This window comes from Gopherus evgoodei, chromosome 4, assembly GCF_007399415.2.
Source record: "Gopherus evgoodei ecotype Sinaloan lineage chromosome 4, rGopEvg1_v1.p, whole genome shotgun sequence".
NCBI lineage: Eukaryota > Metazoa > Chordata > Testudines > Testudinidae > Gopherus > Gopherus evgoodei.
Genome location: NC_044325.1, coordinates 31,141,562 through 31,155,661, shown reverse-complemented (window position 1 = coordinate 31,155,661; position 14,100 = coordinate 31,141,562). Strand labels below are relative to the sequence as shown.

At 42.4% G+C, this 14,100-nt stretch overlaps 1 protein-coding gene across 2 annotated transcripts in view; it reads right to left on the bottom strand.

Annotated features, from left to right (window-relative positions):
* PRIMA1 (proline rich membrane anchor 1) overlaps positions 1–14,100 on the bottom strand; it is an 80,253-nt gene that overhangs the window by 64,744 nt on the left and 1,409 nt on the right. For both annotated transcript variants that reach the window (XM_030558856.1, XM_030558857.1), the window contains exon 3: positions 4,929–5,079. In XM_030558856.1, coding sequence (XP_030414716.1) covers positions 4,929–5,079 — 151 coding nt within the window. The remainder of the gene's footprint in view (positions 1–4,928; positions 5,080–14,100) is intronic.

Below are 14,100 nucleotides of genomic sequence, written 5' to 3'. Positions count from 1 at the left end.
GCCATTCACAGTCTTTGTTCAATCCTGAGCTGATGGTGTCAAATTTGCAGATGAACTGAAGCTCAGCAGTTTCTCTTTGAAGTCTGGTCCTGAAGTTTTTTTGCTGCAGGATGGCCACCTTAAGGTCTGCTATAGTGTGGCCAGAGAGGTTGAAGTGCTCTCCTACAGGTTTTTGTATATTGCCATTCCTAATGTCTGATTTGTGTCCATTTATCCTTTTCCGTAGAGACTGTCCAGTTTGGCCGATGTACATAGCAGAGGGGCATTGCTGGCATATGATGGCGTATATTACATTGGTGGATGTGCAGGTGAATGAACCAGTGATGGTGTGGCTGATCTGGTTAGGTCCTGTGATGGTGTCGCTGGTGTAGATATGTGGGCAGAGTTGGCATCGAGGTTTGTTGCATGGATTGGTTCCTGAGCTAGAGTTATTATGGTGTGGTGTGCAGTTACGGGTGAGAATATGTTTCAGGTTGGCAGGTTGTCTGTGGGCAAGGATTGGCCTGCCACCCAAGGCCTGTGAAAGTGTGGGATCATTGTCCAGGATGGGTTGTAGATCCTTGATGATGCGTTGGAGGGGTTTTAGCTGGGGGCTGTATGTGATGGCCAGTGGAGTCCTGTTGGTTTCTCTCTTGGGTTTGTCTTGCAGTAGGAGGCTTCTGGGTACACGTCTGGCTCTGTTAATCTGTTTCCTTATTTCCTCATGCGGGTATTGTAGTTTTGAGAATGCTTGGTGGAGATTTTGTAGGTGTTGGTCTCTGTCTGAGGGGTTAGAGCAGATGCGGTTGTAAAACAGATCCTTTCCAACAGCTCTTTGATCAGTGGCAAATCCTACTTGTCCATATAAAGGTACAAGGCACCATCCTTCTTTTTCACAAATAAAACTGGGGCCTCAGCAGGAGATGTGGTTGGATGGATGAAGTTCTTTGCAGGATTCTTGTCAAGGTATTCTTGTAGGGCCCTGAATTCTGGCTCTGATAAGGAGTAAATCCAGCCAAATGGAATTTTAGCCCCTGGGTGGAGATGGATGGGACAATTGTAGGGTCTGTGCAGGGCCAAAATATCAGCATTCCTTTAATCAAATATGTCAGCAAACTCTTGATATTTCACAGGGATTAATGAGCTGTTGGCTCCTTGAATCTGCTGGTCACAGAAGGCAGTAGGCTTCCAGCACTGGTTCTTGTTTCCTTGGCCCTCGACTCACCTAGACATGATTGTCAGTAGTAGCTCAACTCAAATCATATCTTGAGCTTCTTCCATGAGATGTGTGGATCATGCACTGAGAACTAAGGAATACCAAGCATGATCAGAAAGCAAGGTGACATAATCTGAACTGCAGAATCTCTGATCTCAGATTTCAATTTAGATCCAGAGTGGGCTTCCATTTCACCAGAAGTTGTGTTGCCTTAGTGAATCCAACATCTACGAAATTACTAGATGCATCAGAATCCACTAGTTCAAGTTGAGTGAAATTCACCCCAGATGTAGCTGGGACCCAGAGACAGAGCAAGACCTGATGGTTTAGAGGATGAGAATTCATGGCTGCCAAGAGGGTACTTGCATGGAGGACTCAACTCTGAGGTTATGTCCACCTCGAATGGTGCTGGACATGATCGTTTCCCCAGGTCTGCCAAAGGTCTAGATTTAAGGAGGCACTCATGGAAAAGTGGCCCTGCCTCCCAAAATACAGGCAACGATGGTTCTGCTGTCGATATGCCTTCTCCTGATCTGTGAGATATCTTTGTGTCACATCAATCTGCATAGGCTCCAGTTCTGGGATAGCTTGATGGGATGGCTGGAACAAAACAGGACGAGGCTGGAGTTGTGCGTATTACCGCTTCTATTTTTGGCATCACTGGAACAAATAACTGTCAGTCTGGAGGTACTGCTCAATATATGAGTCCAAACTAATGGGAGATTCAACCTGTGCCAATTAATCTTTTCATGTCATAGTTCAGAGCATGGCAGAAATAGTAAATCTGTGCTGCCTCATTCCACTCTGTATTGGGGACCAGATGCTAAAAACAGGCAGATAGGCTGAGACGGGCTGATGGCCATGCTGGAGAAACTACAGGGTGGGCTTGGTGGTACAGGTGTGATTTGGATCCTCAAATATTACAAAGAAGGCCTGGATGAGCTTGTTGACTAGATTGGTCTGTTCCAGCAGCAGTGAGGCTCCCACAGGGTTTCAGCAGTCAATAAACTGATAATAAGCCCCAGCTTGGTGTGATCAGTGGGATAGATCTGAGGATGCATCAGGAACAAAAGGCAGCACTGGTTATGAAAACCACAGAACTATTGGTGGTTTCAATCAAATCTTTCTGGCAATGGAACCTTCAGATTCTGTAGCTGGCAGTATTAGGGTTACTGTGGCTGCCAGGATCTATGAGCAGAGGGAGACATTCTCCAGATGCAACTGGGCAACTTGATCCCAAAGGCTCTGGACCAACTCTGTCATCTCTGGAGCATTGCCAGCAGATCTAGGGAAGTGATTATTCCCCTCTATTCGGCACTGGTGAGGCCACATCTGGAGTATTGCATCCAGTTTTGGGGCCCTCACTACAGAAGGGATGTGAACAAATTGGAGAGAGTCCAGCAGAGGGCAATGAAAATGATTAGAGGGCTGGGCACATGACTTATGAGGACAGACTTATGAGATGCGTGAGAGGGGATTTGATAGCAGCCTTCAGCTACCTGAAGGGGGGTTCCAAAGAGGATGTAGTTTGGCTGTTTTCAGTGGTGGCAGATGACAGAACAAGGAGCAATGGTCTCAAGTTGCAGGGGGAAGGTCTAGGTTGGATATTAGGAAAAACTATTTTGCTAGGAGGGTGGTGAAGCACTGGAATGGGTTACCTAGGGAGGTGGTGGAATCTCCATCCTTAGAGGTTTTTAAGGCCCGGCTTGACAAAGCCCTGGCTGGGATGATTTAGCTGGGGTTGGTCCTGCTCTGAGCAGCAGGTTGGACTACATGACCTCCTGAGGTCTCTTCCAACCCTAATTTTCTATGTTTCTGTCTCGGTGATGGACATTCCAGGGGTCTCCATCTCAGTTGCTGGAGCCAGCACAAAAGGAGGTCGTCTGCACAAACTATCAGAAACTGAGAAGTGGATGGTCATATCTAGTAGTTGAGGCAACAGCGATCAGGTCTAGTGGTTGGAGCAGCAGCTGTCAGGCCTAGTGGTCAGTCTCTGGAATGGAGCCAGGGGTCAGAGCAGAAATCAAGAACCAAGAGATGGGCTGGAACAAGGCTAGAGCAGGAGCAGTCACAAGCTGGGACTGGGGCAGTCTGTCAGAGCCACCAAGCAGCTGCTCGATGGTAGCGACGTTGAGCAGACTTGGAATGGCTGCTCTCATTGGAAGCCTGTATCCCTGGCCTTGAGATCATCTGGTTAGACCTTCATCTATTGGCTGAGCTCTGGCTGATTGATGTGGAGCTCTCAGGTAATCAGGCTGAGCGATGACACGTTACATGAGAGTGTATGAGGGGAGTTCCACAGCACAGAAATGATTCATGTAAAAATTAAACTCAGTTAAAAGTTAGATTCAGTTCCTATTAAATATTATTGTGGAACCTTTGCACGGTTAGTAGGGGCCCGTTGTGCCCCAGCCTTAGGTATGCCATCACCTGCCCTATGCTCTCACTCAACCTCATGTTGTCTGGAGATCAGGAGTTCACAGAGGCAGCACTCTCCATTTTTACACCTCCTGGCTGGAGATCCACATTGCTTTCATTCCCTCTGCCTGACCACCCTATTCCTGGCAATGTAAGACTCCCAAAACAGTGGAAACAGCACATTTCTACTGTACTATGGTGCAAGCTGTAGAGACCATTCAAGAGATTCACACTGCATACTCTAGAAAAATCTCTGTGGGAGCTCAGAAGCAATGTGGTGTGGGTGGGCTGAGCTACTGTATCCTTTCATGGATGGGTCCAGTGGTCCATAAACCTGTATGTGATGGGAGAAGTGGCCTCCAACTACTACTCCTGCCTATAGCTTGTAACAGCTATGGCATAATGAGTGTGCATGAGCAACATTTCACTGGGCCTAGGACAAACTCATAACAGAAGCCTCCATCCCAACCCACACAGATAGAGAAAAAGGTACAAACATATGAGATTATATAAATAACATTTAGTCGAATTTAAACATCTACAATTTAGCCTGATTTTTTTCCCTCATGAGTGATGGCCTTGTGACCGGGGCCTGGTAAAATGTACCCATTTCCTCCCATTTACTTGGAGTTTGAATGCACCAGTTGGGTGGGGCTGGGAATATGCATTTTGTGTCTCCGCACTTCATATATATACGGCTGAGAGCACAGTCTGCTTGCCTGGGCTTTTCATTCTTGACATGTCTCTCACCGTTACTGTACTTTTAAATAATCAAGTTACGAACAACAGGCCAGGCTGACAGCTGGTTTAAACTGGCATAGCTCTATTGACTTCAATTGAGCAAAAACCGACTCCAGTCATATTGTTTGGCTTTTAGCTTATTCATGGAGACTGATTTGTTTGTGGTTTATGTAAGGGAAGCTACATAAAGATCTCTAAGCTGCACACCCAGTAACAAGTGAGTCATAAAATATTTTTAAATGATCATGCAAATGAAGGGAAAATATAGAAAACAAGGTGGGGAATACATTCCCTGAGGCTAGGTCATTAGTGAGTCATTTAGTGCAAGGGAACACAAAGCTTAATGAGGGGAAGGATTTTCTCTGGCTCCTCTACAAAAACAGAACATTATTAATTAATCAGAAAATACATTTCTACTTTTACCAAGAACTTTTTTCCCCATTCACTAAGTGAAAAATTACAACCAAGTTTAATTGTGCTCTCTCTTGCATTTTTTCACTTTCCATCTGTCCAAATGCCCCCCATTGTCCACTCCTCCCTCTGACATACGGCAGCAGTACCAATCTTTACTTACTTGGGACCACAATCAACCTAGGAGGTGGTGGAGGTGGTGGGGGTGGTGGTAATGGAGGAGGTGGTCTACACTGGCAGATTTGCTGGCAACTCTCTGTAACCTTCTCTGCTCCAGACTTGGAACATGACTTCTGGGGTTCACCTTGAATGATCTGTAAAGAAAAATATGAATTATTTCCTGGAAACGTATCTCAAGCTAAAGAGAGTTAATAAACATTATAAGATGCCTAGGGCCAAATTCTGCCCTCAGGCACACACATACAACCCCATTAGCTTCTGTGGGCAGAATCAGGTTCCTTTTCCTTATGGCAGAAGTAGGTAAAAAAAAGTACAAGCAAATTTGTGAGATCTGATGAGGTGACTTGGCGTCTTTGGGAAGAGAATGTTATTGATAGAAGAGCTCTGTAATGGAATGGAAAGCTGCATTCAAGTCAATGGCATGCACATGGCGTGGTTTCCTATCTCCTCGGGAGTTTGGCAAGGCTGTGGTCTGTCACCATTGTTGTTCAATATTTATATCGAGTGATTGATGGAAAGCTTGAGGTGACAGCTGTCTGTGGCATTGAGCTGATCGCCATTCTGCTTCAGTTGTCTTGTTGTCTTAGTTTGGTGAGATCACTGCAGCTGATGGCTGATCTGGTTGGTTATTAATCCAGATAAAACTAATTCCCTGGCTGTTACCATCAATCAGCCTCTATCTCCAGATTACAACCATCTCGGTATTAACTGTTCAGGTGGGACATTGAACAGATGGCAACTGTCAAATATTTGGGCAGCATCACAGACAGTGCTAGAGGATGCTTGAAATATTTGGACACTTGCATATCAGCAGCTGCTGCCATGTTTTGGGCCCTTCTGTTTTCTCTCTGGATACATCGTGATAGCAAGCTAGCTATGGTGCCGCGGACCTGTAGAACCACCTCTGTGGTAGAGAAGTGAAATATGGGTGCTGAGAAGGCTGATGAACACTGTTTTGAGGTTTTCTATTCTCATGGTCTTTGTCAGCTGCATCATATCAAGTTGCTGGGCAAGATCAGAAATGAGGCTATTCCAAGCCAAACCCAGCAACTGCCTCCATCAGTACTGTTTCAGTTTTGGCAGCTTTCTCTGTATGGACATATTATAAGAATGGAAAACCAAAGAATTCCTAAGTGTGTATATCAAGGAACGCTGCTACACAGCCAGCAATCAAGCAGGGCCGCCCAAAAGGGGGGGGGGGGGGCAAGTGGGGCAATTTGCCCTGGGCCCCGTAGGGGCCCCAATGAGAGTTTTTCAGGGCCCCTGGAGCAGGGTCCTTCACCGGCTCCGGAGGCCCCGGAAAACTCTTGTGGGGCCCAGGCCCCCGGAGCATCTTCTGCTGCAATTTGGCAGTGGGGGGTCCTTCTGCTCCGGGACCCACTGCCGAAGTGCCCTGAAGACCCGCGGTGGCGGGTCCCAGGGTGGAAGGACCCCTCCCCGCCGCAGTGCCGGGTCTTCGGAGGCAATTCGGCAGCGGGGGGTCCTTCCGCTCCAGGACCCGCCACCGAAGTGCCCCGAAGACCTGCAATGGGGGGTCTTTCCGCCCCGAGACCCACCGCCAAAGTGCCAGGTCTTCGACGGCAATTCAGCAGCGGACCCCAGGCCCCCTGAATCCTCTGGACAGCCCTGCAATCATGTGGGCATCAAAAGCTTCAGTGGCATGACAAGATGTTGCCAGCGGTGGACATAGATTGAGTATACAACCACACCTAGGGTGACCAGATGTCCCGATTTTATAAGGATAGTCCTGATTTTTGGGTCTTTTTCTTATATAGGCTCCCATTACCCTCCACTCCCTGTCCCGATTTTTCACACTTGCTAACCCTAACCACACCACCTTAGGCAACTTTGCCAGAGATTGACCCAGATGGTGCTCAGTTTGCAAGGAGGCCAAGTCCTGTTGGGATTTGCAAGGATGGTGATGATGGTGATTTATGGCAGAACTGAGGGCCAAATTAGATCTCTTTTCTATACTATGAAAACAACCTTTTCTTTATGTCCAGAATCTATTGTGTTAGTCCTTTCACTTCTGGCTATTGTAAACATAAGACAAGACAGCCCAAACTTTGTCTATCTGAGGACCACATGAATCACACACTCATTTCAATCAAGATGGAATACCACATGCTGTGACCTATAGCCTGTGTGACATGCACTCTGTGCTAATGATAAAGGGGGCGATGGACCATTTTGGGATCCTGTAGGCATCAGTTGCCTCATGTTTTTAATTTGGTGACCCCTGGTATAAAATATACTCAGCATCTTGATACAGTCAGGACAACTAGTTGTAATGCATTGCAATAGTAATATAATATTTATACAATTATCAACTTTTAAAATATAGACAAACCCTAAAATAACTCATCTGAGACCACAGAAAATGTAGAAAGATTAAGAAAGAGAGGTGAACCTCTGGTAAAAGTGAAATTATGCAAGCATCCCAATAACTTCCAATGTTATAGAAGTCTCGAAGTCAACTTCTTTTGAAATTAATGTAAACTCATATTTAAAATAAGAATCTATGCAAGATCCTATTTTGTGGAGATAAGACTCAGAAGTTAAGAAAAAATGTCTAAAATGCATTTTTAGACCTTGATTTAGGAGAGCATTTAAGTCCCTGTGAAGTATTTAAGCAGGTACATAAGTGCAGTCTTGAATAGGAGTGCTTTACTGAACCAGGGTTTTATAGAGAATACTGTGTGGAAGTAATATTAGTAATGGTCTATTGAATAATTTTTGATTAACTGCCATTTGATTATAATAAAATGCATTGATCCTTGCAAAGGGAAGTGTGGTTTATGCCATCTTCTGGCCACATTAAAGTTACATACATTGTACTCATATTTCTGGCCATATACAAAAACTGCAGTTTTAACAAATGTATCACTGGTGCACACAGTACAGTTCACGCACACTGTATACCTAAATACACCCTGTGGCTTTGGTTATTTGGAAATAGTATTTTGTAGCTCAAACAGCAGTGAGTGCAAAAGGGAAAAGAAAAAGTGATGAGTTGGAGAGAGACTCTGAATAGCAGGCCTCAGAAGATTCAGTACCTTAAACAACTTATCAAAATCTATTACCAAATATAGGAAAAACCAGATTTAATCACAAATCCTTTCCAGCTGTCTTCCTTACAATCAGGAAGTAATAAAGAGACAGTTATAGACCATCCCAAAAAGTTTCCAGGAACTTACATGGACTCTTTGAACACTCTAATGAATCAAAGTGACTCAACTGTATAATCCTCCAAAGCTGGTGATAAATCTGATTGCTAAGCAGGCTTCTTTTTCTCTCTAAATTGAGCTTCCAGAGTTCACAAGCCTCAGAAGAATCTATATGTCATGTTCATTATTCTTACACTGCTTATATATAATATCTTTGTATTGATAGTTTCAGCAATAGCCAAAACACTAGCTTGCTACAATGCTGAACTCTAGTGACCTGTGCTGGGCTGTGACCTGCGGTCTTTCATGGCTTTGGTTGATAGTGATAAAATTTATACTCATCAGGGAGGTTGTGGGGCAATATCATTCCAATGCGCACTGTCAGCTAACTAAGGAGGCTATCAATTCATAACAATATAGTCTCTTGTCCTGGTATTCAATTTGGTGCTTACTTTAGGTCACTAAAATTACTTGGGAGCCAGGGAAAATGGAGGTGACTAGTGATGGGATGGAATAACACTGGAGGGATTTGGAGCAAACTGTTCATTTACTGCCTAGAAGAAGCTCTGTGTATAAACATACGATAATAGTGATGGTATGGGAAGGCTAGATTGACTTATTACTCTAATTTAGTATCAGCCAAGGCCAAAAGGCTCTGTCTATTTTTAGAACTATTGACTGCCTTTTAAATCCCCAGAGGCTGTCTTACTGTGGACTGGTAATAGCATGTCCTCAGAAGCCAGTGGACATTTTTCTCAATTATTTTGCAGACAAGATTAACCCTATATGTGTCCAGCCATACTGCAGTGGAGCATCCTATTTCTGTTTAGTTTTTGGGGTATTTTTTGATGCCTTAGTCCATATTGGCTATGTTTCCTCACACTGATTTATTCTCAGCAAATGGCTGAGATTCAAAGGGGTGGGCTTTCACTCCCTTGGCTGTTTTGTCACACAGCAGAGCATCTGGAAATTTTCAGTAATTATGATGAACATTGTAGATTTCACCCTTACTCAAGGGGTTGTCTTAAAGGGAAAGATCTTTAAAAACTCTAAAGATGTATAGGTTAGCTGAAAGAGGACTAACCAGAGAGGAGTGAAAGCCTTATAATAGGAGAGGATTAGTTAAATTTTATTACAAGGGGATTAACTAGGAGTAATGAGATAGAATTAAGAAAAAGAATATGAAAAATGTTGGCTCATTCTCAGGAAAATCTTTACTTCTGATGGTGTCTATTAGTCTTCTGATGAAAGGCCATTGCTTGAGTCTTTTAAACCTAAATGTAGGAAATGTACTGTAGGGAACAATCCTGCACTGGCAGAGACTGATGAAACACATGACCTAATAGATCTTTTTCTGTATAATTCAAGGTCAGCTGCCTTTACAGAAGATGACAGGAGTGAAAGGTATGTTGAAAAAGTCTAGACCTTTTATGGAAGATTCTGCTAATTACAGACCTGTCTCAAACTTTACTGTTTGTTCATTTTGTCAAATGTTAATTTAGCCACAGAAAAACTTCAGAAACACTTCATAAACAAGGAATTATCAGACAAATATCAGTATGGCTTCCATTCAATTTATTGCCCAAAGATTGTCTTTGCAAGGGGTCACGAGTGTCTGTAGATATTTTTTTACCAGGATTTGTTTCCTTGTCCTTTGAGCTTTCAGTGACACTTCCTATTGGTGGACATGGCTGACAAGTTTTGTCTCATTGGCCTGTCTAAAAAAATTAATTCTTTGTTTTGAATCTGGTTTTCTCAACACAGTCAGTAATTTGTCAGGTCGGCCTCTCAGGTTGCCTGGACTTAGAACTAGGTGAACTATCAGTGGCAAAGAATTTACTCCTTTCTCCATTGTCAAATTACCTATAGACAGAGCTGATTTTTATTAATGTTTTCATTATTCATAATTGTTTGAACAATTTAAGTGAATGTATTTTGCATAAAGGTCAGACATTTCCTAATACTCAGGTAAATAAAAATCTGTTTGCATGGAAAAGCATGGAAAAGCAAACAAAAAGTGGTTTAAATACATTCAAATTGGAAAGCAATTGCTTGCTTGTATAGTCAGTTATATAAAGTCCATGTCTGTGAGGTTGTTTCTTTTTAATTAAGGATTTTCTACAGAAAGTCTGTCCCCAGTTCTGCATTGCATAGCACGTGGGTGCAAAGGTGCACCTGTGCAGAGCCCCACTGACTTCAGTGGGACAGTACGTGATCACAGCAATTCATCTGCACGCTACGTAACGCAGGATGGATTCCACCTTTGAGAATAGAGGATTACAATGCAGTCCCCAACTGATGGTCTCTAGAGACATTCTGAATCGAGTGCAAGGATGATAGTCTGACCAAAAAAAAAGTGCTATCGAATAATAGAGAATCAAGAACCCTTACTGCCTACTTGATGTGACAATAACTTTCTGTCATGACAGTTGTCTAGCAGTCTGATATCATTTCCATTGGTGTAGATCCCAAATAACTCCACTGAAGCCACAACAGAGTTGCTCTAGATTTTACGTCAGTGAGATAAGATTTTTTCCCCAATAATTTCTGATGCCCGTTTATTATTTTCAATTATTTCTATTATGGTGGCCCTCAAAGGCCTCAAGCAGAATTGGGGCCCAATGGTGCTAGGTTCTATACAAATAAATTGAACAACATGGTCACTGCCCTGACATGCTTATAACCTAATTTAAAACAAGTCCCAACAATTGAGCAAAGCAAACAACAGGAAGCTAAAGGGCGAGAGGACCAGGGCAGCAGTAATAATTCATACAAATAGATGGGCCAGCAAAGTGTACAACTTGATGCTTCCAAATCATTTAATAGTATTGTGAGGTTTGGTGGTTTTTGTTTTATTTTGTTTGTTTTTTTTAAATAAATTAACATCAACTGCTCCTCACCTAGCCACCCTTATCTGGCTGATTTCTTGCGGATGTTTTGAAATAGGTCTTGGGGAGGGAATGAGAAGAGGTAATACCCTGACAGATTAGTTCAGGTAAAGTAGTCCATGTGTGAGGAGCAGCATGCAAGGAAGAACGAAGAGAGTGGTGGGAACAGAAGATAAATGAGAAAGTCAGATGGGTATCATTCACAGAAGAGAGAGAGAGTAAGGGGGCATTACAATGAGAGAACAGTGAGGTCCTGGAAAAGACTTTTAGCTGTGTGCACCACATGGAAAGGTTAAGTCTGGAACATGCTATAGAGGAAAATTTGGACTTGGACTGGACCTGCACCACTGCAATTCACTATTTCTGACAACTCTTCCACTTCCCTCAGGTGTGGGTAACCTAACTGGAACAGTATTGACAACCTGCTCATGGAACCCAGTCTCTCTGGGTATGTCCTACTTTTTTTTCCTGAGAGTGTTTCATTAATTTCCTGAAAAACAGAAAAGTTGCTACAGAATTATTCTGGTTAGTCTGGGCAAAGTTATGAGGCTTGGCTTATTTAGCTAAAGATTATGGATCGAATTCATCCCTTCTTAGTAAATGAAGTTACACCAGGGTTGAATATGACCCAAAATCTTGGCCCATTTACTTATAAGAACTTGTACCTGGGATAATTTTCCCTTTGAGTCTAATCTGTGATGGAAGGGAATTCATATTGGTAAAAGAGCTAGGATTATATATTGAGAACACATGGCTCAGTTTAAGGTTTAATACAAAGAATGTGCAAACCTCAAGCCTCATTAAGGACACTCTTGGCTATTCCTTGCATGACCTTTGCATTACTATATGCATATGTGAGCCTAATACTTTTATCATTGGGTGGGGTGGGCAAGTAAAAACTTTAATATGAGCAGATTGATTGACTGGACTCATACGAAACACTAAAAATGTTGCAGTTATCAATCAAGAATCAGGCAGTAGACTTTCTAAATTATTGCAGAGGAAGGCTGGGCAACTCTGGTTTGCCTGTTTCACAACCTATTTAAAATATTATTGATTTATTTTTAATTAAATGGCCTGAGTGACTTGTTTGAAGGGTGCTCATGCAAATTTTGGTGACTGCCTGATCTTTTGAAGGAGATGGTTTTCAAAATGCGGCTCTTTTCACATCATTGTATTTTCCTTAACTGTACACACTTTCAGTTACAGAAACTAGTTTAGCCATCTGAATTCTAGAGCAGAACAGTCAACAGAATGAATAAATTATTTATTGCAGTTGGAGAGCTCACAAATCTTATAAGAGACAAATGTTAAAACAAATAAAAAAATTTCAGTGTAATCTTTTAGAGTCCACTAAGTTTAGAACAGAGAGTAAAGGACATTAAGTCTTTGCTATGTTTTCGCCAAAAAAGAAACTGCAGTTGCTCTGTGCTGAAACAGTACTCGACTAGCTCATCAATTACTGCTTTGAAGACATATATTATAAATAAAGTCTAAAATATCAAAGGGATGTGTTTTAGTTAGTTTTGCTGGTTTCCTGGTTGCCTGAATTGGATGATCACTGTCCATTTTAGTCTGCTTTTTTCTCCGAGTCCATCTGCAGAAAGGTCACTGGTCACCCCACATTACAATCAAGGTCACACCACATAACCGTCAGAGGCTGCGAATGGACAAAGCTGATTCAGCTTTTATCCAGTGAATTCTCAGTTCAGAGGCACTTCAGACACCATGCCAAAAATTACCAGAATGAGGCTTTCAGCACTTCCCCAATGTGTTCCTTGTTTTGTACATATTGCCACCTATAGTAATTACGCTCTAAACCCTCTCACTGTCAACATGTTTAAAAAGGTCAACCACATCTTGCTCAGAAAGAACAACTTGAGTTCTACAGACACCAGGCTCTCTAGGGTGTTGATCACTTAAGACTCCCTAGAAAAGCCTCTATGTCTCTCTGTAATTAGCAGTAATCGAAAGAAATTGGAATTATAACTAGGCAAGCAACAGCTACATATATTGGGCTATTCCTCCCTGCTACATGGACGACTATCAGTTTCCAAAGTCAACAATTTGCAAAAATTAAAATCTGAACAATTTTCTGTGTGTACATACATAGTCTATTTTATACATGCAGAAATCCTGGCCCCATGGAAATGAGTGTGAGTTGTCCATATTGACTTCACTGGGGGCAGGATTTCACTCATCATATAAAATACACGCACATGTGCATTCCATCTCTCTCTCTCTATATATATATATGTGTATATAATTTTAATATTTATTATTAAGACAGCACCAAGTGTGATTGTTTCTTTGCAGACAGAGATGGACACAAAGTATGTCCCTGGATGAGTTTACAAATTGCTGTAAGTAATGAATGACAGTATTGTTTTTCGAACTTTTGTTGTAGCCCTGTTGGTCCCAGGGTATTAGAGAGACAAGGTGAGTGAGGGTAATATCTTCTATTGGACCAACTTCTTTCGGTGAGGTGAGCTGAAGAAGAGCTCTGTGTAAGCTCAAAAGCTTGTCTCTCTCATCAACAGAAGTTGGTCCAATAAAAGAGATTACGTCACCCACCTTGTCTCTCTAGTATTGTTGTTTAACATTCGTATATATCACCACGTGCATGCTGAATTGTTTGAGAGGTCACTGAAGTTCTCCGTAGCACATTCAAATATTCAGAAGAATATGAAAATAAGGAAACAATTTAAAAGTGGGGTATATCTGAGATGCCAAAAATATAAAAAGCCATTTAAAACCGCACACTTTTGAGTCAAACCCAAGCAATTAGTTGTTGTTCTAAATGCACCATTTTGACCTGTAAACTGAAAACCATCTTCAGCAGTGACGATAGACAGACTTTAAAGGTTTGGGGAGTGCAGCATTCAGAGATCTAAATGGCAGTTTGGATTTTACAGGAAGTCTTAGAGTCTCTTTCTCCAGCTCTGGGTGACAGTGATCTCCAGTTTCATCGTTTTTAACAGAACAGGAACATGTATCAGTCTCTAAACACTCTCCTAATCTAGGAGTTGAAGCTATCAGACACCACTTATTCCCAAACCCCACCAGGAGAGTATTGGGGCAGGAAGCCCCAGGATCCAGG